Source organism: Halichoerus grypus, chromosome 6 (assembly GCF_964656455.1).
Source record: "Halichoerus grypus chromosome 6, mHalGry1.hap1.1, whole genome shotgun sequence".
Lineage (NCBI taxonomy): Eukaryota > Metazoa > Chordata > Mammalia > Carnivora > Phocidae > Halichoerus > Halichoerus grypus.
In genome coordinates this window covers 1,751,461-1,774,617 of record NC_135717.1, presented here as the reverse complement: position 1 = coordinate 1,774,617, position 23,157 = coordinate 1,751,461, and the positions used below count along the sequence as shown (strand labels likewise).

Sequence of the window (23,157 nt, the reverse complement as noted above, 5' to 3'; positions counted from 1 at the left end):
GCCGGATGGGTCAGGCCATTCTGCCTGGGCCTGGCCTGGGAAACCCATTTCTCGAGCAGAACAGAAGAAAACAAGCACACGTCTTTCAAGAAATTCTTTTATTAACAAATTATGTAAAACAATTACAACTAGCAAGTTTAAAACAGTCAAAAGTAAATTTTTTGAAAGCTCTGTTAAAAATCTGTGAAAATGACCAAAGCCCGGACCTCTTCCTTCTCACCGCCATCAAACGTAAAACCCAGGACTTGGCACGCTAAGGTTTAAAGGACGTGAGCGCGAGCGAGACCCCGGACCCCGTGTGTCGATGGGGAGCTAAGCATGGCGACTGGACCTGGGGATGGAGCGGCAAGCGTGCCTCGCAGCCGGGCTTGGGGCTGCGGCAGGCCGCCCGACCGCCCCTCCGGCACGGCCCCCGTGGGTCGTGGACAGCCCAGGCCCCGCAGACGACCGCTTATCCTCCAATCCCAGAACATTTCAGGCCCGTGCGTCTGCGGCGTACCCGTCCCGTGCTCTGCTGCTTCGCACGCCACGCGTCGGGCTCCCGGACAACAGACAGAAGCGCGGCCGCGGACAAGGCACCGGTGCATCGACGTGTAGCGGACACAAGTAACCGGCTGAGGTCACACGGACTCGTTCACCCACTTTTCAGGAGCAAAGGTATTCGGAGGCCCACACAACAGTGGCTCAAGTGGCAACTCTCGTGGACGAGGTCAAGTGTGCAGGGCTCCGAGCAAAGCGCAGAGGGGCTTCTCCCAGCAGGCGAAATGAGCACAGGACACAAAAAAGCTGGACGGGGCTGCTACTTCACTTTACAGAGCTCGGCTGGAATGCACAACTGCTCGACAAGGTTGGAGGCCTGCCTCCTGGCCACGTGGGCCTCGTGGGCCAACAGCAGCGGGCGGGCCGAGCCCAGAGCGCCGCCACGGCCGGGGCACGGGCACCAGCCTTGAGGCTGCTACGTACGTGTAAAGACAGGAGAAAGACAGTGTTTTCGTACAGGTTTGCTTTTATTTGCACGCTCAGCCCACTGAGAGAAGCCGGCACAACCCGAACGGCGCCAGGAAACCGCGGGGCGCTGCTTCCCTGCGGTGCCCGGGACACGGCCAGGCCGGGCCGCGCGCACGGGGCAGGACGAGTCCTTGAGGGGGACCGCTCGGCTGTGCGCTCAGGGCGGGGGGGCCGCCGCAGCGGCGCACGACTGTGAGGAACCAACACCGGTGGCGTGATTTTAAAAACCCCGAACGAGAAAAAACTGCAAGCGGTGCCTTGGATCCTCCCCTGCGGTGAGACCAGGGGTGAAAGGCACAGTGACATGTGGAGATGGGGGAGTCCGGGTGCAGAGTCTGGAGCCAGAGAAAGCACAGGGGAGAGTTCAGGCCTCGTGCAGGCTTCCTGCAGCAGGACGACCGGGGTCCAGCACGCGACGCAGGGACGCTGCAACGAGGGAGCAGGCGTTCACTCTCCGCGCCGCGCCTTGACAACAAGGGGCGCGTCAGCCACAGCGAGCCCCGACAGCGCGCCCAGACAAGCGGCCACCGACCACACCATCTAGAAGGGGACCCCCAGGGTCCGCTTCGACGTGATGCCCGAGAGGAGCAGGAGCAGACGCTCCGGGGGAGCAGCCTCCAGCGCGGAGAGCCTTGCCGAGCAGCTGCCAAGCCGTCCCGCCGGCCGCCCCAGGCACGAGATTCTGGGGCCTCACACGCGCCCCCCCCCCCCCCCCAGAAAGTGCCCTACCTCGCCTGACTGACCGAGTTCTGACGGCTCCTGGCTCCGCCGGGCACACTGAGGCTTTCTCCCAGCCAGACACCCGGAGACGGTCCACGGCCAGCCTCCTTCCTCCTCCCCAGCCCTGTGTCTTATCCACAACCCGGCTCCCGAGGCGCCCTGCCCTAAGTCTGGGGCTCGAGGCCCTGCCGTTGCCAGAGGAAGAGCCCCAGCTCTGACAGCCAGGATGTGCATCGGGCCCTTTGCAGCTCCCACACAAGGGTCCCACTGAGCCCGAGCACGTGAACCTGGGGACTTCCTCACTCGAGGAATAACACAACACGTCAGGGTTCTGCTCGTCCCCATCCGAAGAGGTCTTACCACGGTGCTCGGGTCACTCCTGATTTCCCAAGGGAATGATCTCCTCCGTGACGAAGAACTCGATGGTCTCCTCCTCCCAGTCCTCCACGTTGCTGTCCAGCTCATCCGTGTCCACGCCTGTGAGCGGGGGAGAAGGGTGACGTGGCGCACCCACATCGGCCGGGAGCCCGGCACGAACACAGCAAGGTTCCCTGCACACGACCGTGGGAAACTCCCGGTTCCTCGACAATCTAAGAATCTTTACGACACCGCACACTTGACTAGAAAACTCACACGATCGGATAGTGAAACGTCTCTGCAGACGCATGCTCTGAAACACGCGTCTTCAGCTAATAGTTACCTCCTCGCAACTCCAGACGTTCACTCTTCTGCTCCATGTAGAGTTCTTGGGCCATTTTCCGGTATTTTCGGAAATCTTCCATCATGGTGCGTCTTCTTTCCACCAGTTCCTGTGTGTGGAATCAGGGGGAGTCATGGGGCTGACAGGACCGTGGCCGGCAGGAACGCCCGCCGCAGTGGGTGCTGCGAGGACCCCTCTATTCAGAGAGGGTCTCGGGACTGGACTGGAGAGACGTGCTCTCCTCCTTCCCTTCACTCGGACCGACCCCCCTGCATGTGGATGGCCGGCCACCCGGAGACACGTGCCAGGGCCCAGCAGTCTGTGCACACGGCGGAAGCATGGCGTCTGCGGCACATGCCGCCGTCCCCCCGGGCCTGACGCCGGCCCCCCCTCAGTCCCGGGAGCAGGCTAACCTTTGAGGCTTTGGATTGACTCAGACGATCTTTCTGTTCAAAGATCTTAGAGTATTTCTTCAGATCCTTTTTAATTTGCTGAAAACAAAGACAAGCCCCTCAGGATTTAAACGTTCAAAGCATCTTCAAAGCTGTCAAGGCGCAGCGGCCTCCTCAGGGTGGCGAGCACGTGGCTGCACACACGTGCACCGGCCTGCAGGTTTCACGGGGGCCGCGTCCCGCTACCGTGCACAGCCCACGGACACCCTCTCCCAGCGCCGCCGGCCCGGTTCACATCCCCTCCGCTCCGTGCAAGTGTCCGAGAAGGGCACAGACACAGCCGGGCATGACCTGCAAACCCACATTTACGATCCTGAGACTATTCCTTCCCGTGGGGTCCCCGGTGCTCTCGCATCTCATCAAAAGGCGCCCCAAACGTCCCGTTTCCGTTCCTCAGGCGACAGCCCCCAAATGGTGGCAGAAAAGGGAAATCTCTCCTGTCAGTGCCACCAGGGAGTCCGCGCTGCCCGGGCCCCGGGAGCCCCAGACCTTTATCTGATCCTGGCTCAGGAGCGTGGGGGGCCGAGGTCTCCACAGCAGCTGGCAAAAGCGGTCCTTGTTGTTCTTCTGCAGGAGGCGTCCTTGGAAAGTCCACAGCCAGTAGGCGTTGTCCACCTGCGAGAGACAGAGGCCCGAGCGCTGCTCACTGCCGCAAGTCCCGGCAGGACGAGGGCGCCCGGGACCTGTACCAGCCCAGAGCCCAGCAGACCGAGCGTGTCACCCCGCGCTCCGAGAGCCCGCACGTGGCAGCGGTTGGCACCTGGGAGACTGCGGGGGAGCGCGGCTGCATGCAGCGGGGGGGACGCGGTCCCTGAGGCCGACAGGAGGTGACGTCCCGCGCGGTGCGCAGCTGTGCCCCAGCCGGGACGGGCCCCCACAGCACGGGCGCCCTGCCGGCCTGCAACAGGGCGCCCCGCCAGGACACAGCGGCCTGCGCCCAGAGATGCGCTGCCGTGCTCAGCTGGCGCCTTTCCCGACGACGGAGGCGGCACCGGTGCCCTCGCTGCGGCCGGCACTTCGGCAACCTGTGGCGCTTCACAATGGCCCAGGGTCTGGAGGACTCCGGCACCACCTGGTGCTCAAACCCGCGCACACGCTCGCCCTGATCCAGACTATTCTCAGGACACCGCGCCCGGGGACGGAGTCTGAGCTCCTGCACGCTCGTGCTTCGTCACACAGAACCGCCCTGACTCGATGGCTTACGCTCTGCACACGCGCTCGTTCGAGTCTCAGCACCTCCATCCGCGAGAAAGCCTGACCACACGTGGCAGACAGACTCGGCTGAGCTCACCAGCAGCCCGGGAGCACCGCGCGAGGAACCTCGCTGCACACACGCCAGCACGCACACGCCACACGGAGCCGGCTTCGGCCACAGCCTCTCCCGCTCACGGAGCGTGGCGCTGCTTCAGTTTTTCAGCTTACGGACGCCTGAGACTGAACACATGTGCGCACACACACACGTTCACGTCCTTTCAGGATGGCCCAGACCCTCGGGTGAGCAGCCCTCTCTCTGGTGGCTCCGCAGGCCACTCACTCACCAGCCACCCCGACTGAACGAGGACCACGCGCCAGGAAGCACGAGAGAAGAGGCCCCGCCCACACGACGCTGAGCTGTCACGGCAAAAGGAGGAAACAGGGTGCTAACAGCCCGCGGGGACGTCGTGCCCCTCGAGCACCAGGAAAACACAGAGCAGGGCGGGTGAGCGGCGCTGCACACGTGGGAACATGTTCCGGGCAGGGGAGGCGCCCACGGGCCACGCACGGCTGTTACATGCGCAGGGGCCACCACCAGAAAAGGGCGGTCCAAACCACGAACTTCCTGAGGGTGCGCTAACCCTACTGGGAAAGCGTGTGCTCAGCGCGGCGCGTCCTCCCCCCGCCCCGAGCCACAGAGACCAGTGTGGGTGAGTTCAAACTGCGGGGGGGACACGACGCCGTCAGAAGCTCCCCGGCTCCTGCGTCAGACGGAGGGGCCTGAACTCGGGCTGAAGCCAGCCTAAGATGCGGTCCGACTCAGGAAAGGGAAATCAAGGAACGCCAACCGACTCGTGGAAAAGCTGGCTGGCTCAGGGCGCTGCCGAGGAGCTCTGTGGGGCGGCCGGGCAGGGCAGCATAAGAGTGACTAACGGTGCCCACCGCACGGAGACCCGGGAGGGCAGGAGGGGACGCCAGGCCCGGCACAGCCGAGTCCCACACTGCACCCAGCCACACCGGGGCCCCGTACCTTATGGCTCCACCAGGACACAGAGGTGACAACGTAGCGCCCCGTGGGGTCCCACTCCACGTCGGAGGCCATGTAGTGCTCCGCAATGTTCATGACCGTGCAGTCCGACGTGTCAACAAAAGCCAAGGCGCCGTTCATGCTGGGGAGACAGAGCAGGGTCAGTGCGCACACCCTCCTGGTGTCCCACTCCTCGGAGACTCCAGAGCGGACTCGGGAGCCTTGCCGTTGAGGGAGAAGTGATCCGGAGCCCTCTACCTCCTGAGGGCGCTGGGAGTGGAGCCGTGGGGAGTGTGTGCACCGGATTATCTGAGGCCAACCCTCTGGAAACGCAGTAAGCACCTCCAACGAAGTCAGGAAAGCGAGCGACTCTAAGTGCGTTCTGCTAACCCACGGGCAGGCGCGGGCTCCTCAGGCTCCCATGCACGGCTAGGACAGTGGGTGAGCAGGGACCACGGGAGGGTGACCACTGCCACACTCGTGGTCTCACTGCAGACGCCGGCTCGCAGCCGTCTGCTCACAGCCTTCCCACAAGAGGACGCGGGTTTCACACCAGGCTCGCTGCCCTGCCAGGAAGCGGTCTTGCTCAACCACGAGGAAATCCCAACACTCACACCTCCTCCAGACTGAAAACACTCGCGGGGGACTTTCATCGACCTGGTTTCAGCCCAAGTCTGGGCAAGACGGAAACACAATAAATTCCCATCCACCAAAAAAGCAGGAACAGTCCTTTCACGCAAGCACGCTCCATCACGGTGCAAGGAACCGCTGTGACCCGCAGGGCCCCACGTCAGGGCCCCCACAGCGGCCCGCAGAGCGCGGCTCACCACGAGCAGATGGCATCAGGCAGCAGAAACCCACCTCCTCAAGCCAGCCAACACGACGAACTGTCCCTGGGGGCTCCAGAAGATGGTATTTGCCTGCTGCTTATCAAACATTTCTGGAAACAAAGAGAGCGTCTGTAAGTCTTTGTCAAGGCGCCGAAGGCAGGCGGGGTGTGGCCAGGACGGGCGACAGGCTCACGCTGCCCTGCGGGTGAACTTTCTCACACACACCCCACACCAGCCTGCTGCCCGTGAGGACAATTTTGGAAAACCCCTGGACTAAGTACACTTTAAGTCATGATCTACGCTTCAAGAAAAAAGGGAGAACACATTCTGAAGCTACGTTACCGTTTGTAATAACGTCTCATGTTCAAAACAATTTAACTTCCTGGGAAACTGGACAGAGAAGTCACCGTAAACACAGTCTCAGGGTCTCCACACGAGGGCGAGGAACCCACACCCCCACCAAGTGCAGAGACACGTGACCCAAAAAAACCCAAGATGCATTCTTCCAGTGACTCAAACACCTTTTTCAAGCTCTGCAGTCATAAAAACGTGTCTCCCACCGTGGGAAAAAAGCCACCGTGTCTCCCAACACAAGGACTGCCTCCATCTGACGAGGTCCCCACAGGGCCCCCAGAGAGCAGACAGTTACCGCTCAGGTGGCAACCTCAGGTCTCCAGCCAAGGGCACAAAGTGAACCCCAGCCTGACCTGGGCCTGCAGTGGATCCACAGATGGGGGCCAGGGGGGATAGGGAGATGGGGAAAGGCGGCGTGGCCTGCCGGACAAGATTCTCAGACCAAGATGAAGGTGCTGGGAGTGCAGCCACATGGTTAGCAGGACCCATGTGGTCATCCTTCCAAGTGGGCGACCCAGAGCCTTCAGAAGTGGAATGCACTCCTACACTGGCTATTTACAAACCTGCTTTCTAACCAGAGATGGTGCAAACCATTTCCTCTGTCACAGGGAATTCACAGCACAGTTGGGTTTCGTGATGGCCAGCCAGCCGGTCTCCCGCAAACACCGCTGAGCTCCTGGCATTCCCCCACGACAAGCTCAGCACCCAAGCCTCTGGGTACGGGGACACATGGCCCATGTCCATCACCGCAGTCCCCACGCTGCACAACGAGGACCCATTGCACGTTGAGCTCTGTGCTAAGAACCCAGGACGCCCTGGAGGAGCCCGCTGTGGGTGGGGGATCAGGTCACCGAGGGAGGCCAGGGAACGAGGAGGGCCCCTTGCAGGCTCAGCAGAACACGGCGGGGATGGGGAGCCCCCAGCCCAGAGACGATAGCTGTGGCCGCAAGAGGGAGAACGCGTCCACTCAGAACCCCTCTCTTGAAGGGCCCACGGCCGACGCAGCCACGAACGAAGCTGGAGCCCCGGGGGCCCTCAGAGCTGCCGCATGGCCTGAGCAACGGCTCCTAGCCAGGGGAACATGCGTGTGGAGCGACCCTCCAAAGGGCCCGTCTGTCCGTTCTCCCTCCCGTGTGCCCATCAACGGCTTATAAAGCTACTTACTGATAAGCTCGATCTTCCCATTGTTCTTCACATGGTAGAAGGAAACGGATATCCGAGGAGCCTCCCCATGCAGCACGGCAAACTTACTCCCGTTTGGCTCCCAGGCAAAGGCTATGATGGTTTCTGCAATCAAGAAAAAGAAGAAACCACTCTTTCATGGTTTAATGAAATCATGTTCCTGATCAAACAACCTTCCTGCACAGCCTTCACTACTCAACCAGAGAAAATGCCCCAAATTCTTAAGTTCATTGAAAAGACCATACAGCGGGCCTAGGAACGAGGGCGTGGGGACTTGGGTGAGACCATCCTGGCCCAGCGGGAACGCCGCAGAAGTGCGTCCGCTTGCTGGCGCCCACCGCCATCCCCAGTACAGGATTCCACGGCCCCCAGGGGCTAACAGTGCAGGGCGGCCAGGCTGGACCCTCTCTCGCTCTGTCCTCCGCCTCCCCTTTGTCCTCCTCTCCCTTGCAAACCAGGACACAAACTACAACACAAAACCCAACCAACGATGCAGGCCCCACTTCCCACCTAGAGGCAGCAGCAGAGCGCCTGCACGGTTTTAGGCCCAGAATAAAAGCTCTTGTCACCCGAGAACTCGTTTGTCACATGAAAAGCCCTTCTGCTGCCGGTCACTGTGTCAGGAAACCCATTCCCCACGTGTCTCTCAGCAAGAAACCACGGGACCCTCACTCCTCCGCCGGGCAGGCCGGGCCAGGGTGTGAGGAGGGAGCACGCAAGCCGCCCGGCAGCCTGAACTGAGGCGTGCGTGTTCGGGCCCGGGAGGCAGACAGCGCGCGTGGTCAGGGCCGTGGCCACCTGCGCAGGCGGGCACACAGAGCTCCAGGCCGCGCACAGGGACCGCCGACCACAAGGGACCACAAGGAACTTGCCTTTCATTTCCACCACGTCGACAGGTACCTGTTTTTCCCTCATTCGGAAAATTTCAAAATTTGTGACCACGCCCTATTTGGGAGAGAAAAGAAGAGAGTGAAATGGTGGAAGCTGAAAGCATGAGAAAATCGTACCTCAAGAACAACATAACAGGATGGAAGAGGATGTGCACATGGCTGGTAAAGACGTGCGAATATCTAAGTGACGGAACTCGGCCCGGCAGGGTCAAGCCAGCATCCTGCGCTGCCAGAGGCGTCCCCGGGTGCAGTCTCTGGAGGACAGCGCGGCCCCTCCGGCCCTCCCGCCACACTCCTGCACGGAGGCTCAGGGCCACACGCCGCAGCTGGTCCGCCAAATTCCATAGCGCTCTCGAGGCCCAGGCACGGGGAGGGGAGCACCCTGCAGGGATCTTCCAGACACGGGTGTTAAACGGAAACCAGGAGGCCGCATGGTCCCGGACAGCCCGAGGGTGGAAACGACACGCGGGTCCACCCACAGGCGGGAGCACGCGAGCTGGCGCAGCTCAGCCCTGACCCGGGACAAGGTGCAGACACCTGTCACAGCTCGGGTGAGCCCTGAAAACGCGCTCAGTGAGGGAAGCCAGCCACCACAGGCCACGCGCTGTATTCCTTCATTCCCACCAAGTGTCCTGCACAGACGAAGCCACACAGAGAGAAGGTGGAGTAGTCGGGACCCAGGGGAGTGGGGCGCTGGGGTGCAGGCTTTCTGTTTTTGGGTGATGAAAACACTCTCGAGTTAAGATCGTGGCGAGAGCCGCACAAGTCTGTGAATGTCCCGAAAAGCCACCGGTCCGTGCACTCTGCGAGGGCGCAGGCTACAGCATGGGGAGTCCGTGTCAACAGTGTCTTTTGTTCAAGGAGAAGGGATACTTCCACGAGAAGGAACAGATCAGACAAATTCATAAGGTATGAAATGATGCAAACAAACAAAAACAATCTGGGTGCTGGCTCCTCTTTGTGCTTAAACAGGGAGTTAAGAGAAAAACGCTTTTGTTTTCACCCTCTATAGGAAAACAGGCGGGTGCCTGGACCCGTCCTCGCGACCTTGTGAACGGGTCACCCTGCTCCTCAGCCGGAAGGTGACAAGGGCTCCAGCCAGGACAGCCAGCTAACCGCTTTCAGTAACCCGTGGGTCTGAACATGACCCCCAAATTCAAACAAGTAATCCGTCAACACCCGTCAAGCAGGAGGCGGGCATGGAGCTGGAAGGAGGGGTACCCACTCACCTGGGTCCCTTTGGGGGTCCTATCCACTTTAACACACAAGTAATCCCCATTTTTCTGCCAGTGCAGCTTGCAGTCCACCACGTTGAACAGATTCCTAACCCTGATCTCTTGTCTGGTGGGAAGCTGCATCAGGGTCACCCTGGCCGGGATATCTTTGTCCTCAGGCACCCAAAAGGCTATGATGTTACCCCCGGGAGACCACGAGAAGTCCCTGCAGAACGAAGAGAACACAGTGTCAGCCGACCACTGGCTAGGATGCTGTGGGGAAGGGGGCGCAGCGGACATCAGGCTCGCCGGCTGGAAACCAGCCCAGGCTTCCCTGACAGCTGGCGGCTGCCCGTCTGGCCCCCGCCACCTGGGGCGTCGGTGTGCTCGCTCTGCCAGCGAGGGGCAGCGGGGCTCCACACGGCCACACCCTGGGCTGCTGGACCCGGATGATGCCGGACGCGCTCTCTGGCGCTAAGGGAACAGCACAGCTCAGAGGATCCCGCGGCGGGAGGACAACAGCCTCCACCCTGCAGTGACCTCGAGGCCCGGCGCCCTCATGAACCACAAAGACTACCTTTCCTGTGACGGTGACGGTGACGGAAACCCAATTCCTGGTGTAGCTCGTATCGTGAACACCCCCCGTGCCCGAGAACTCACCACAAAAGGAGTCAGAACCATTCGCGTCCCTGCGCGGCTGGCACCTCTCTGCAGAGACAGGCCACCCTCGAGACGGCACGTAAGCCAAGCGTGCCTGCCCTGGCCATTCCCCCAAAGCCCCCCAAGCCCCCCACTCGGTCAGCGGAGTTCACAGAAGCCTCTCGACTAAGTGCACTCCTTCGCCCTCCGCCCCCGTCTTCCCCAAAGAAAGCAGCCCGAGCGTCAGTTCCAAGGCAGGAACAGGACACAAACAGAACCTGTGGCCTCACGAAGGGTCTACGTGCAGAAGGGAACGTGGGCCGGGAGGCCAGCAGAGTCACAACAAGAGGCCGGTGGTGGCGGGCCGGGGCCTGCTGGGCCGCGCTCGTGGCCAGAGCAAGGACCCAGTGTCCTCTCCCACCGAGCAAGAGCCAAGCACTAGAGGAGGGGCCCAGCTCCTACCGCCCGCTGGGAAGAACGCTCACTTACTTTATGCCGGAGATCTTCAAGCTCTTCTTGTCCAAAAGGCCCATAGACTGCGGAATAAAAAGGGCGACAATGGAGTTAAATCACACCACTGTCTCCATAATACACCCACATTTTCACGAAAAGGAAACCACCATTTCTGGAATAAGCCCAGCAAGTAAGCCTAGCAGGGGACACACAGCAAGGAAACAGGTCACCCGCAGCGGCAAAGCACCCATCTCCAAGGTCCCTTCTCTTTGCTCCCGTCCTGGACCGCCGGCAACAGCAAAAGCAAATTGGGCCAGAACCCAGGGGCAGCGACGGGAAAGGGGCAGCCGCGGAGAGGCGCATGCAGCTCCCCCCGTTCTGCACACACAACACTGCTCTTCCCTTCCCCTCGCCCATGGGGACGCCCCCAGCAGCTCCCACCGTGTGAGGCCACCACTCAGGAAACCGTGTCACTTACAGGAGTTTCATAGATGCTAAGAGTGTCGAGTGTCATTCTGGCGAAGAATTTACCATCGTGGCTCCACCTGAGAAAGAAGAAAAGTGCCAGGCTCTGTCATGAGAAGAAAAGGCCCCGACAAGCTCTCCGTGGGCCACCGTGGTTGACTCACTTAAAGATAGGCCAATGGGCTGAGCTTTCGCAGTGAAAACCCCTCTTCTTCTGTCCGGTCAGGATGTCCCAGATGATGATGGCTTGAGGGTCATCCTGGGTGTCCATGAGGGGGCTGAACGTCACCAGGTATCTGTCACAGAGGGGACACTGCTGATAATCCGCCCACCACCCCACCTTCTCTTCCCTGAGCACCACGCTGCGTGCGGAGGTGAGCACCCGAACCCACCGAGCCTCCGCTCCAGACGGCGCCAGGCCCGGGGGGCAGGGGGCTGCCAGAGTAAGCAGTCGGGACTCCTGCAGCCAGCAGGCCTCCAAAGCCCGGCTCCCGAGAACGCTCTCCCACCACAGCAGGCCACCTCCGAGGCACCAGGGCACTTCGAGGGACCCCCCCCAAAGGTTTTCTCCACAAAATCAGGACACTGAAAGACCCAACAGATTCCAAACCGAAGTCTGCACGTGTGCGCTCTAGGCTGAGTGGGGTGCAATGCTCCTACTTGATTTTCATCGACATTTAGTTAGGACAAGAAGGGAAACAGAACACCCACGTGCGTTTCAAAAGCCAGCACACGTCTGTCTAGCCCAGCCTCTGTGCCTGGGGCTTCTCCCTCTGCCGACGCGGGCTCGTCCACAGCCAGGGCCCCCGCTCACCTCCCTGACACACGGCACAGCCATCTAAGCCAGGTGCCCTCTCAGACCACGAGGCAGAAGAGGCAGAAACAGAGCCCAGGCCCTGTCCAGGGGCCCCCAGGGCCTCCCGGGCCCTTTATCATCCCGGTGCGCTAATTAACAATGAGGGCTGGTGTCACCTCCCCCAAGTCACGAGGTTCCCTCTACAGACTGTCCTGTACACCTGCGTAAACAATGTCACGCCGCCATGCTGAACGACAAACGGCCTGATTCGGTGCTTATCTGGAAAACAGGCTTTTCTCTTTTTTTCTTTAATAAGTTCAGGTCTATGTTACTTTTTTTTTTTAATTTTTTATTTTTTTATTTAAGTGAGAGACAGAATGAGAGAGAGCACAAGAGGGAAGAGGGTCAGAGGGAGAAACAGACTCCCTGCTGAGCAAGGAGCCCGATGCGGGGCTTGATCCCGGGACTCCAGGATCATGACCTGAGCTGAAGGCAGACGCTCAACGACTGAGCCACCCAGGCGCCCTCTTTTTTTTTTTAACTTTACTTATTTATTTGACAGAGAGACACAGCGAGAGAGGGAACACAAGCAGGGGGAGTGGGAGAGGGAGAAGCAGGCTTCCCGCTGAGCAGGGAGCCCGATGCGGGGCTCAATCCCAGGACCCTGGGACCATGACCTGAGCCGAAGACAGACGCTTAACGACTGAGCCACCCAGGCGCCCCTGAAAAAGAGGACTTTTCACACTAATTTGCAGGACGAAGCACACACTGCTGCCTCACCAAGGGCTTCCTGTGTCAGCACCCTGCGGAGCACCAGGACACGATGAGTAAGAGCGCCCAGGTGCCTTCCGGAAGCAGAAAGGTCTACACACACAAACGACAAGCGCGCACGTGGAAGCACCCGTGCCGGCCCGCGGGGGCTCCTCCCCACACCCGCCACCCGCCCGCAGAGCTCAGGAGTCCCACGCACACCGGGGTCTAACACTGCGAGGAGCAGCTCAAGTGTTCTGTACCAAGCAGATGCCAAGCACTTGTGAATTCGTGAGTCCTCCAAGAATACACGCCAGAGAAACAACTTTATCAAAACTAAGAAACGTCCGTCATGCGGAACTTGCGGTTTACAGAAACACAAGGATGGAAGGAACCAGGTAGGTGATGCCCTGAGGAAGGATCCGACACCCCCAGCCCGTGTTCCTCCTAAGCCACCACCAAAGCACCACCCAGCAAGGGTGGCCGCACAGGGTGACAGGTGGGCCGCACACACGAGCGCTAGGGCTGGACCCGGCTGTGGACAACCAGCCACCAACGATGGAGACTGTGGGACAGAGGGAACCTGAGCGAGCGTGGACACTAGAAGATGCTGAGGGAACTGGTCAGGGCTGCTGAGCAGGGGGAAGAATCGTGACCGCAGACAATGAACACCTTCCCTTGGACCGATGCCTATTTCCTAGAGGAACCTAGCACTTGTCCAAAATGCCCAAAACAGTGGTTTGGTTTTTTTAAGATTCTATTTATTTATTTGAGAGCGAGCGAGAGAGAGCAGAGCAGAAGGGAAGGGCAGAGAGAGAAAAGCAGGCTCCCGCTGAGCAGGGAGCCAGATGCGGGGCTCAATCCCAGGACCCCGAGATCACGACCTGAGCTGAAAGCAGATGCTTTTTTTTTTTTTTAAAGATTTTATTTATTTATTTGACAGAGAGAGACACAGCGAGAGAGGGAACACCAGCAGGGGGAGTGGGAGAGGGAGAAGCAGGCTTCCCGCAGAGCAGGGAGCCCGATGCGGGGCTCGATCCCAGGACCCTGGGATCACGACCTGAGCCGAAGGCAGACGCTTAACGACTGAGCCACCCAGGCGCCCCTGAAAGCAGATGCTTAATGGACTGAGCCACCCAGGCGCCCCTGCCCCAAACTGTTTTTAAACAAATACGGCAAAATGAGAAACCTTTAAGCTAGATATTCAGCACACAGATGTTACTAAAGTCCTCTCTCTAGTTTTCCCAGTGTTAGAAAAACTTTATACCAAAAAACTCAAAAGCAGAGCAGGTGCAGGAGAGCCGCAGCTCAGGAGCCCGGGAACACAAGGGGCGGTCACGACCCACGATGAAGTCAGACCACATGGTAGGAGGCCAAACTCTTCTGGACAGAGGAGGGGACACAACAAGGAAAGCTCGGGGTCAGCCCTGAGCAGGGGGCACAAAGAGCGGTGCGGGAGGGCGTGCCGGGCACTGAAGCCATGAGCGGACAGGAAGACCCTGCCTGGCCCCGGGAGTAGTGCTTCCAGTTCCTGGTGCTGCATCTGCTGCTCCCCAAACCTCTGCTGCCTCCTGGTGAGGAAATGCCATTCACAATGAAATGAGAGGCACAGGACACAAGTGTGGACTAGCCCCGGAACTGAGGAGACCGAGTGAAACGTGGGAACAGGATGGTGCTTAAGGAGAAGTACCAGACGGGCGCTAGATCTCCTGCAGTCGGGGCGGCACCGCGGACAGGTGAAGGGCTTTCCCTGCCCCTAGAAATGCACACAGAGGGACAGAGACACGAAGCTTCCACTCACTCCCAATGGCTCAGGACAAAGTCACATGTGTCTGTGCAAACGATAAAGCAAACCCCACAAAGTGCTAAGCGGGACACATCGGTAAAGAGTGCACACGAGGGGCGCCTGGGGGGCTCAGTCATTGGGCGTCTGCCTTCGGCTCAGGTCATGATCCTGGGGTCCTGGGATTGAGCCCTGCATTGGGCTCCCTGCCCGGCAGGAGGCCTGCTTCTCCCTCTCTTTCCGCTGGTGCTCTCTCTATCATGCTCTCTCTCAGATAAATAGATGAAATCTTTAAAAAAAAAAAAAAAAAAAGAGTACACACGAGTTCCTTCTGAGTACACACGAGTTCCTTCTACACCTCCTACGAAACTTCCGTTAGGTTTGAAATTACTACAAAATTGTACAATCACGCACAGAGGCCAGCACGAAGTGAGAACGGACTCCACCTGCCTTTCCTCACCGCTTACCTTTCACAAGGTGAGAAGTCAATGAGCTGAACCCCCTGATGGCTAAATCTCTGGATTTGTTTGAATTTCTCTCCGCCCCAGAGAGCAATGCCTCGCTGATGGAACGTGGCCAGGTAGGTGCCCTTGGGAGACCAGCGCACATACGTCTCCGTCCATCTCTGTGGAAAAAGTCAGACCAGTGTTAACATGACTACAGGACACCAGCACAAAGCCCCTCCTTCTGGAAGGAATCGACTCCTCTGACTCAACTGGAAAACACAAGAAGCCTCCTCACGTCTCGTGGCTTGTTTCAAAACTAAAAGAGCGAAGGATATTGTTCTCAGGGATGCAGTCTGGAAGAACATGACACTTCACCTACTCGGGTACCCAGTTCCCCTGCCACGGAAATCCAGAGTAAGTCCCCACATGGCAGCAAATACCCACCGCTCTCTCTTCGATAGAGACAGGATCCTTCACGTCGTTCCAGAATATGGAAGTACGGTCTCCACTCTCAAAAATGACACTGTACTGATCTCTGCATTCTGCCTCTTCGAGCCAGTAACGTAAATTTCCCTGGGAAAAGAGCCAAAGGCAAGGGATAGAGTATGTCTCAGCAACTTTCATCCAGGAAGCCATATTCCTGCCTCGTGCACCTGGAGGTCTGACCGACTCAGGCCGGCAGCGGTGACTCCTGAGGAGCTCACCCCCGCAAGCCACAGGGCTGCCCAGCCTTCCCAGTCCTCATACAGGTTCTACCCACTTACCAAGTCTTTGAAAGGCTGTTTTTCTGGGATATCCCACTCGTCACTGATGGTCATATACCTGGAAGAAAAGAAGGAACCGATTAGCAACACGCAGCACAACTAGAAGGGGGGCAGCGACACTGGGGGCTCTCGGCCACAGGCAGCGTGGCGCCACCCCGTCCCCCTTGGGGGTGGGGTGGGGACAGGGGAGGGAAGAGTGGGTGAGGGGTGCTACTGGCCAGGAGTGTCAGGGGCTGGGATGGGAAACAGTCCCGCGGCAGCAGCGTGCCCAGAGAACAGAGCTCCCCGGAAGGGCCACCAACACGGCCCCCAGAAGTGGGGAGCCTCTCCCGCCTGGTGAAGGCCCAGGCTCTCACCCAGCTGGAACGTACTTGTCGAAGTCCGTGAAGAGGTTGACCCTGAACGTGTGCTGCTTGTCCAGCTTGTAACCATCAGCATTCTTCACGGCGTCCAAGGCGTGGCCAGGGGATGCGTACTCTAGGAACGTGTACCTGAATCGAGACCGAGCGCAAGGCAGACTGTTAAGACCAGGCGGGCTGTGCTCAACACACCAAGACCCGTCCACGTGACTTGGAAGCACCATCAAGGCCTGTGCCCTATCTACTGCCACGTCCCCCAGAGTCAAGTCACCGGCAGAGCGGTTCCTTAAACACATACGAAATCCTAACAGGAGATCTTAAGTCCCTAATGCCACAGTCACAAATCAGACAAGAGTTAACGAATCAAAATGTTTACTACCCTGACCGTGGTAATGGTTTCACGGATACGCACATGTCAAGACTTATGAGATCATGCACTTTAAGACTATGCAAGCATGGCAATTTTCAAATAAAGCTATTAGAAAATCTGAGACCATGATATTGTGTATTAAAAGCAAAATTATAGGGGCACCTGGGTGGTGCAGTGAGCTAAGCGTCAGACTCCTGGTTTCGGCTCAGGTCATGACCTCAGGGTCGTGGGATCGAGCCCCGTGTTGGGCTCCACGCAGTCAGCATGGAGTCTGCTTGGCACTCTTTCTCCCTTCTCCCTCTGCCCCTCCCCCACAAATACACCTTTTATAAAAAGCAAAATCATAAAGGCTTTCAGAGCATGTTTCATTGTAACAAAACATACAACACAAGCAACTGGTGGTCAAAAAGAGGTTATCCTTCCACCTGATTTCTAAGAAAAATACAAGGAGCATAACCGGCATTTGGCAGTTTTTTTTAAATGATTTTTTTTTTTTTAAGATTTTTTTTTTTATTTATTCATTTGAGACACAGAGACAGAGAGAGAGAGAGCACGAGCAGGGGGAGAGGCAGAGGAAGAAGCAGGCTCCCCGCTGAGCTAGAAGCCAGACATGGGACTCGATCCCAGGACCCTGGGATCATGACCCAAGCCAAAGGCAGATGCTTAACCATCTGAGCCACCCAGGCGCCCCTAAAAATGATTTCTTAAAAGCTATCACAGGTAGTTTCAAAATCTGAATTAAAAAAGCATAAATGTTATCATCTTCTCATTCCTGTCCTATAAAAGACGAGCTGCCTATACTCTCTGAGACCAGTATGACGTGGAATTCTAACAAAGAAAAGTCTGACGAGCGTGCGGAGCAGCAAAGAGAACTTGTGTTCTGCTGGTCGAGCGGAAACAGTTACAACCACCCGAGCACAATCTGATGCTGTCCCATGGGACTGCAGATGGGCATCTTAAGCAAGCCAATTCCACTCCAAAGTATGTAGCAAGTAAAGGCTCACACCTGTCCTAAAGGGGGAGGAGAGGTACAAGACTATTCCTAACTGTGAGACGCCAAAGGTCAACTCCTAGAACAGCCGCGTGATACCAGAGAACAGCACAGCAGAAAATGAAGGAACCAGAGTCACATTTACAACACACAAAACCTCACGCTGAATTTAAAAAGCAAATTCTAGGATGCTATCTCAGGCTACCATTTTTAACAGATGTGCTACTTTAGGGAACAGTAGGGGGACAAGCTGCCAATTAAGCAGTGACACAGCTTTCACCTCAACTCTAAGAAGTATCCCCATTTCAGAGCGGGGGAATGGAAAGCTCATTTTAGAATCAGTAAAATACCGTATGTAAAATTTTCCTGAAATTTTGCCACCTTCCAATCTGCTGGTCCCTTCATCCAGGATGTCTCTTGTGTCAATTACGGCTCTAAATACCAAGTTCTGGTTTCTTAAGAATTCAGCAGCCCGCCCACAACACCTGAATTCAAGAACCACAGGGATCTCCTGCTGCCCGTCTGGAGCCCTCAGCTGAGGGCGGGGGATCAACAAAGAGCAGAACCGCCAGGTGAGGCGAGCACCGTGTGCGTCCACAGGGACCCCGGCGCCACCTGACCGCCACTACTCACCCTTTAGTCTTTCCATCCTCCTCCGGGTAAAAGTCATTTGTGATTTTCCCAAACTTGGAAAAGATCTTATGGATGACGTTTTTGAGCTTCTCCAGGCGGTCGGGCCCCACCTGAGGCACGTTGTCGACCACGATCACCGAGTCGATCCCGTCGGCCTCCTGGGGCCGGTCCTTGAGAATGTCCCCCAGCAGTTCTATATGGGTGGGAGATTGGGCAAATGACTTTTTTGGGCCAAGCAAAACATTGATACGTTAGTTTAGCACGTTGAACAAATTTCCAAGAAGTAAAAAATGAATAAACGATTTCACTGTGAACAAAAGAAATCAAGGCCATGAATTGAATCAAAATTTAAACTTTTAAAAGTTAGGAAGATTTTAACTCAATGCTCCCTTTGTCTGTCGATATTTCCATTCATTCCTGAAAATAATGCAAGATTTTAAATGAAATTTTTTTAAAGACTCTAATGCCAACAAAGAGGACGGGGCCTTTCTCCAGGAAAGCGGGCAGCAACCACGTGTGGTGAGCCTTCTCTGACCCACCCTGAAGCAAACCCACCAGCAGGCACTTTCTCCCCACTCAGGTTAAGACAAAACAAACAACTCGAACCCAAGAGGACCCAACACTATGTACAACAGACTCGTAAGCGAGGAGACTAGAGGATCCACAAGCCCGACAGCAATGCCCCTCACTACGGAAAGTGTCCTGATTCCACGAAATGCCTCACAGGGTGCTTAGAAGGCACCAGCCAGTCCACCGTAAATCCACAAATGCTTAGGAGTGTGCTTGGGACACAGTAAACAGTGTTAACCATTATTTTCATAACTACACTCAAAAACTGAAAATGTAAAAACAAAACAAAACTGAAAATTATGTTCACGTCACCTACTTTAAAAATTAAGATCATAAAACCCAAATCTTAACATCTTAGATTTGCTTCATTTCCGCAAGACGATTGGCTGGATGAGAGCAAGAGAAGGACAGGGGTGGGAGGAGCAGGAAAAGCAGCATGTGGGGAACGGACCACAGGTGTGGGAGCAGACGGGGGCGCGGTCTGTCCAGGAGCTGCAATGCCACCTGGCTGCTGGCCCACCGCGGTCCTACCTGCGGCCCGCTGCTGGCCTCGAGGCCTTTGGACCGTGAAGCTCCACCACCAATAAACTGCCTGACCCGCCGCTAGAGATGGACATTCACCGGTCAAGTGGAGGACCAGAGATCTTTTTATTATCAATTCTGCACAAACCCTCAACCCAGGTAGCTGGTCTAGAAAGCTGTGAAGTTTCAAAGCACTGGCTACATGAGGAGCTAAAACAGATTAAAGCGCCAGGTCAGATGAAGCTGCAGCAGGACAGAGAGCCCAAAGGAGAGTCTGAGGTCACTCTGAAACAGCTGAGGAACGGCGGCGGCTTTTCCTTGTGTACTATGTGTCCTGGAACCTAATTATTACTCCAAACTTTGAATTCTACTCTTAAGAATTTCAACATGCTAAACAGGATACATGTCCCAAAATATCCCTTGCTGCATTTCATTCCCACAAGACGAATTTTCTCCACTTTTGCACTAGAAATTTTCCATAATAAAAAGTTAAAAAGGTCTTTCAAAAAGGAAAAGTATTTTAATTTCAAGAAGCAAGCCCTGTTATAAACTCTTTAATTCCAATGCTTTCATAAATGATATTTAAAACATTATTTTAAAAGAAGAATTGCCTCTTAAATTTCAAAGAGGCTAAAATTGAGAGCAAGCAAAGAGAAAAAAGGAAAGAGGCCAACCAGAGTCACAGCAATGGGGGACACCTTCAACCAGTGAGGCTGCAGTCAGCTCCTTGGGTTGTTTTTAAAGCACACTTACCATACAATTAAAGGGCCTGTTTAGCCTGATCTGAATTTACAAGGTTTACAATAAAAAGCTCAGCTTTTATACAAACAGTGGACTCCTTCCCACAGTCTTTAAGTGTCTAGAGTTTATAAGAATGTGCCCATATACGGTAAGTGAATAAACACAGCAACTGCACAACGAGGAGACATTTCCTTCATCATCACCAGCCCACGCGTCTGGTTACTCTTGCCGAATTGACTCCCAACCTGGCCCCAGGAGAAACAGGAAAAAGCAATTCTCAAAACTAAATACCAAATGTAAAGTTAAATAATGTTCGACAGGCCCCAGAAGAAACCATCTTGAATTAAGAACTTCATCACGGGGGCGCCTGGGTGGCTCAGTTGATTAAGCATCTGCCTTCAGCTCAGGTCATGATCTCAGGGTCCTGGGACAGGGTCCTGGGACTGAGTCCCACGTTGGGCTCCCTGCTCAGCAGGGGTTGGAGGTGGAAGGGGGGGGTCTGCTTCTCCCTCTCCTCACTTGCTCGCTCTCTCAAATACAAACAAACCCAACTTTGTCATGTGCTTGTCTGGCTGAGCCTCAAAGGCAGCTGAAAATTTAAATGGATGACCGATGACCGCGGGAACAAGGCACCTGGGCAACAGTCTAACATCTCAGAATCAGGAGTTGGACAACCACGCTGGAGCTGCGGGTACCTCCAGGGGACTCATGAGACGCCGTGTGCTTTCATACCACCCATACCTTCTGCATCTCGCTGACCCCACAGGCCAGTTCTTCTCATTAAACACAAAACGTACTTGGCCTACTGACCACAATCAGATGGCCTCAAAAACACTGGCGATGTGCTCAGTTTTGGATCCCCAGGACCAGGGGCCTTTTGGGGCACTCTGGCAAAAGTAGCAGGATCACAAGGGCCCCCAAAGGTCCTCCCCGCAGTCACTTGGCCTGGCTGGCTTGTGCCCACATTAGCATCCTGTCACACAGCCCAGTTAGTAATCTTGTGGTCGAACAATTGCTTTTTAAAAAAACAACTGCAGAGTAAACACTCAGGGGCTCAAAATGGACTTTCAACCCAAAACTTAGATTTTAAAATATAAGAAAAATTGGTGCAGTAAAAATGAATGCTGTCAGGGCAGGAGAGTGTGGTGGGGGTCCCAGCGACACTGCCTCCTTGTAAATTCTCCGCCACCTACCCACCACGAGGAACACGTTTTCTCGCAGGTAGGGGACCGCAGCTGGACCTGCAGCCCAAGTGTTCCCGAGCGGTGCAGCCTTTCCTGTCCTTATTGGTTTAATATTACATTTAAAAGCAGACGATGCTGTTCGTTCCCTACGTTTTCTTTTTTTTACTTGAGATTCTTTGATTCTGACTCAGTGTGATAAAAAAAAAAAAATGTATCTTTATGTGACATCTTATTTTCTTGGTGTAGCCTGAGCTGCTTCACGAATGGCTTATCTTTCCTATTTTACTGTAATGTAGAGGAATCCACTGATGTCCTCAGAGCTCGGAGAGTTCAAATGGCTAAAAACAAAACATAAACGAACAAAAACAAATGAGCTTGGCCACCTACAGAAGTCGTCAGGAGACAAGCTCTCAGGACAAAAGCAGACATAACACCTGTAAACTGAATCAAGGTAAAAAGAAAAGCAAAGCAAGCTACGGCGAGTGACACTAAACTCTGAAAAGATCATCTGCCAACAGGAGACGGTGGTCCACCGACGCACTTAGAACCAAACAGGACTGCGGCAGCAGGCTCAGGAGCCCGCGAAGGAACTCTCTGGAGGCAGGAGCTCCCACGCAGCAGGGGCAGAGGAACCCAGCTCTGCCACAACCTGCTCCAAGGGACAGCACGCATCAACCCCAGGAAGTGTCCACACGAAGTTGGCCCCAGGCCTTTGACAGGTGTGGCTCGTCACTCGGGGCACCCGGGCCTGCACACAAGGAACTGTCACCCGAGAGAGCGCGGCACGTGGAGCGCCCGCTTTGCTCGACCTTAACTGCCACACACGGCCGAGGCTCCGGCTTGCGCTACCGCCCATCACCACCCTCCAAGTTCCTGGTTCCAGCGCACACGGGAGGCTCCCAAGTTGTCCCCAAGTTGCCCGCCCTCCCCCGCCTGATTTCGGAGAGAGGAAACAGGAAAGGAGACCCAGACACCCCAGCAGGCCGTCCCTCCGCGCCGGACGACAGGTGCAGCGCGGGGACGCCCCTGCCGCCCACCCACCCCCGCGCCGCCTCACCTTCCTCGCTCACGTCGTCCACGAAGTCCTCGGGGTCGCTGAAGGAGGGCTCGTCGGCGCCGCCATCCTCCCCGCCCGCCCCCTCGGACCGGGCCTCGGCCCCCGCGTCCCCGGCCTGCTCCGCCGGGGCCTCACCCGCGGCCGGGGCGGGGGGCTCCTCAGACGGCGGCGGCGGGGACGAGCCGGGGGCCGAGGCCGCCCTCTCCTCTCCGTCGGCCGCGGGCTCGGCCGGCTTGGCCAGCACGTCGGGCTCCGGCCCGGCCTCCGCGTCCTCGCCGCCCGCCGCCTCCTGCGGGCCGGGCCCCGTGGGCCGCGGCGGCTCCTCCCCCGGCGGCGGCTCAGCGGCCGGCTGCTGATGCTGCTGCTGCTGCCCGGGCTCGGCCGCCTCGGGCGCCGCCACGTTCTCCGCGTCCTGCATGGGGCCGCCGCTGCCGCCTCGCCCGGCCTCGCCGCGCTTCCGACTCTCCCAGGCCGCACCGCGCGGCGCCTGCCGCCGGGCCATGTGCGTGCGGCGGGCCGCCCCACGGGGCTCGGGGAGGGGGGGCGCCCACGCCCTGATGCTCGCAGCGCGTCCGGAGGGACCCGGGGGGCGCAAGCGTGTGCACCGGGGACCACGGCAGCGCGCCCATGACAAGCGCGCGCTCGAAGCCCCGCACCACACTTGCAGGGCTCAATCCACAGACTCACGGGGAGCCGCGGCTCCCCCCGTCCGTCCTGCCGGGTGGTTCCGTCCAACATGGCAGCCACCCTCTGCCTTCTCCCGGCGGGCGCTGCGCCGCGGGGCGAACCACTGGTGACGCCGAGGGAGGGGCGAGCGGCCGGCTTAGTAACCGAAATTGCATGAGCGTAGAGCTCTACATTACACCCTAGAAAAAGCTACGAGCTCATCGAGCGCTCTTGGTTGTGCGATCTCACCCTTTCACCAGACAAATATTTCCACTTACAGGGGTAAGTTCCCCCTCTCCGTGTGGGCTTTTAGACTCGTCTACTGACTGGGCAAAAGAATGGACGATTCCAAAATAGAAAAGGAACTCCCGGCGGCCCAGAGATGGCCAGCACTGCT

General features: G+C 57.1%; 1 protein-coding gene across 3 annotated transcripts; it reads right to left on the bottom strand.

Moving 5' to 3' along the window:
- Window positions 1-988: 988 nt before the first annotated feature.
- Window positions 989-22,577, bottom strand: EIF3B (eukaryotic translation initiation factor 3 subunit B). 3 transcript variants are annotated; one of them, XM_036106302.2, is made up of 19 exons: window positions 22,095-22,577; window positions 18,021-18,213; window positions 16,039-16,158; window positions 15,668-15,725; window positions 15,348-15,476; window positions 14,925-15,082; window positions 11,293-11,424; window positions 11,142-11,208; window positions 10,700-10,746; window positions 9,587-9,797; window positions 8,340-8,412; window positions 7,450-7,572; window positions 5,963-6,041; window positions 5,105-5,243; window positions 3,370-3,495; window positions 2,842-2,919; window positions 2,429-2,537; window positions 2,089-2,205; window positions 989-1,473 (listed from the first exon to the last, which is right to left on the bottom strand). In XM_036106302.2, the coding sequence occupies exons 1-18, from the start codon at window positions 22,510-22,512 to the stop codon at window positions 2,102-2,104; spliced, it is 2,364 nt and encodes a 787-aa protein (XP_035962195.2). In that variant the 5' UTR covers window positions 22,513-22,577; the 3' UTR covers window positions 989-1,473; window positions 2,089-2,101. The 3 variants fall into 3 exon arrangements, with proteins under 3 accessions (XP_035962195.2, XP_077930367.1, XP_035962194.2); XM_078074241.1 differs by having other exon boundaries at window positions 989-1,343; XM_036106301.2 differs by having other exon boundaries at window positions 989-1,434; window positions 22,095-22,576.
- Between the last annotated feature and the right edge of the window lie 580 nt (window positions 22,578-23,157).

Excerpts from the sequence above, each read along its gene's own strand:
- EIF3B (XM_036106302.2), bottom strand. The coding sequence starts at position 22,512 with ATGCAGGACGCGGAGAACGTGGCGGCGCCCGAGGCGGCCGAGCCCGGG. Across the intron at positions 15,726-16,038 it reads CTCTTCACGGACTTCGACAA|GTATATGACCATCAGTGACG; the intron begins GTACGTTCCAGC and ends CTTTTCTTCCAG. Across the intron at positions 8,413-9,586 it reads GGACCCCCAAAGGGACCCAG|GGCGTGGTCACAAATTTTGA; the intron begins GTGAGTGGGTAC and ends TCTCCCAAATAG.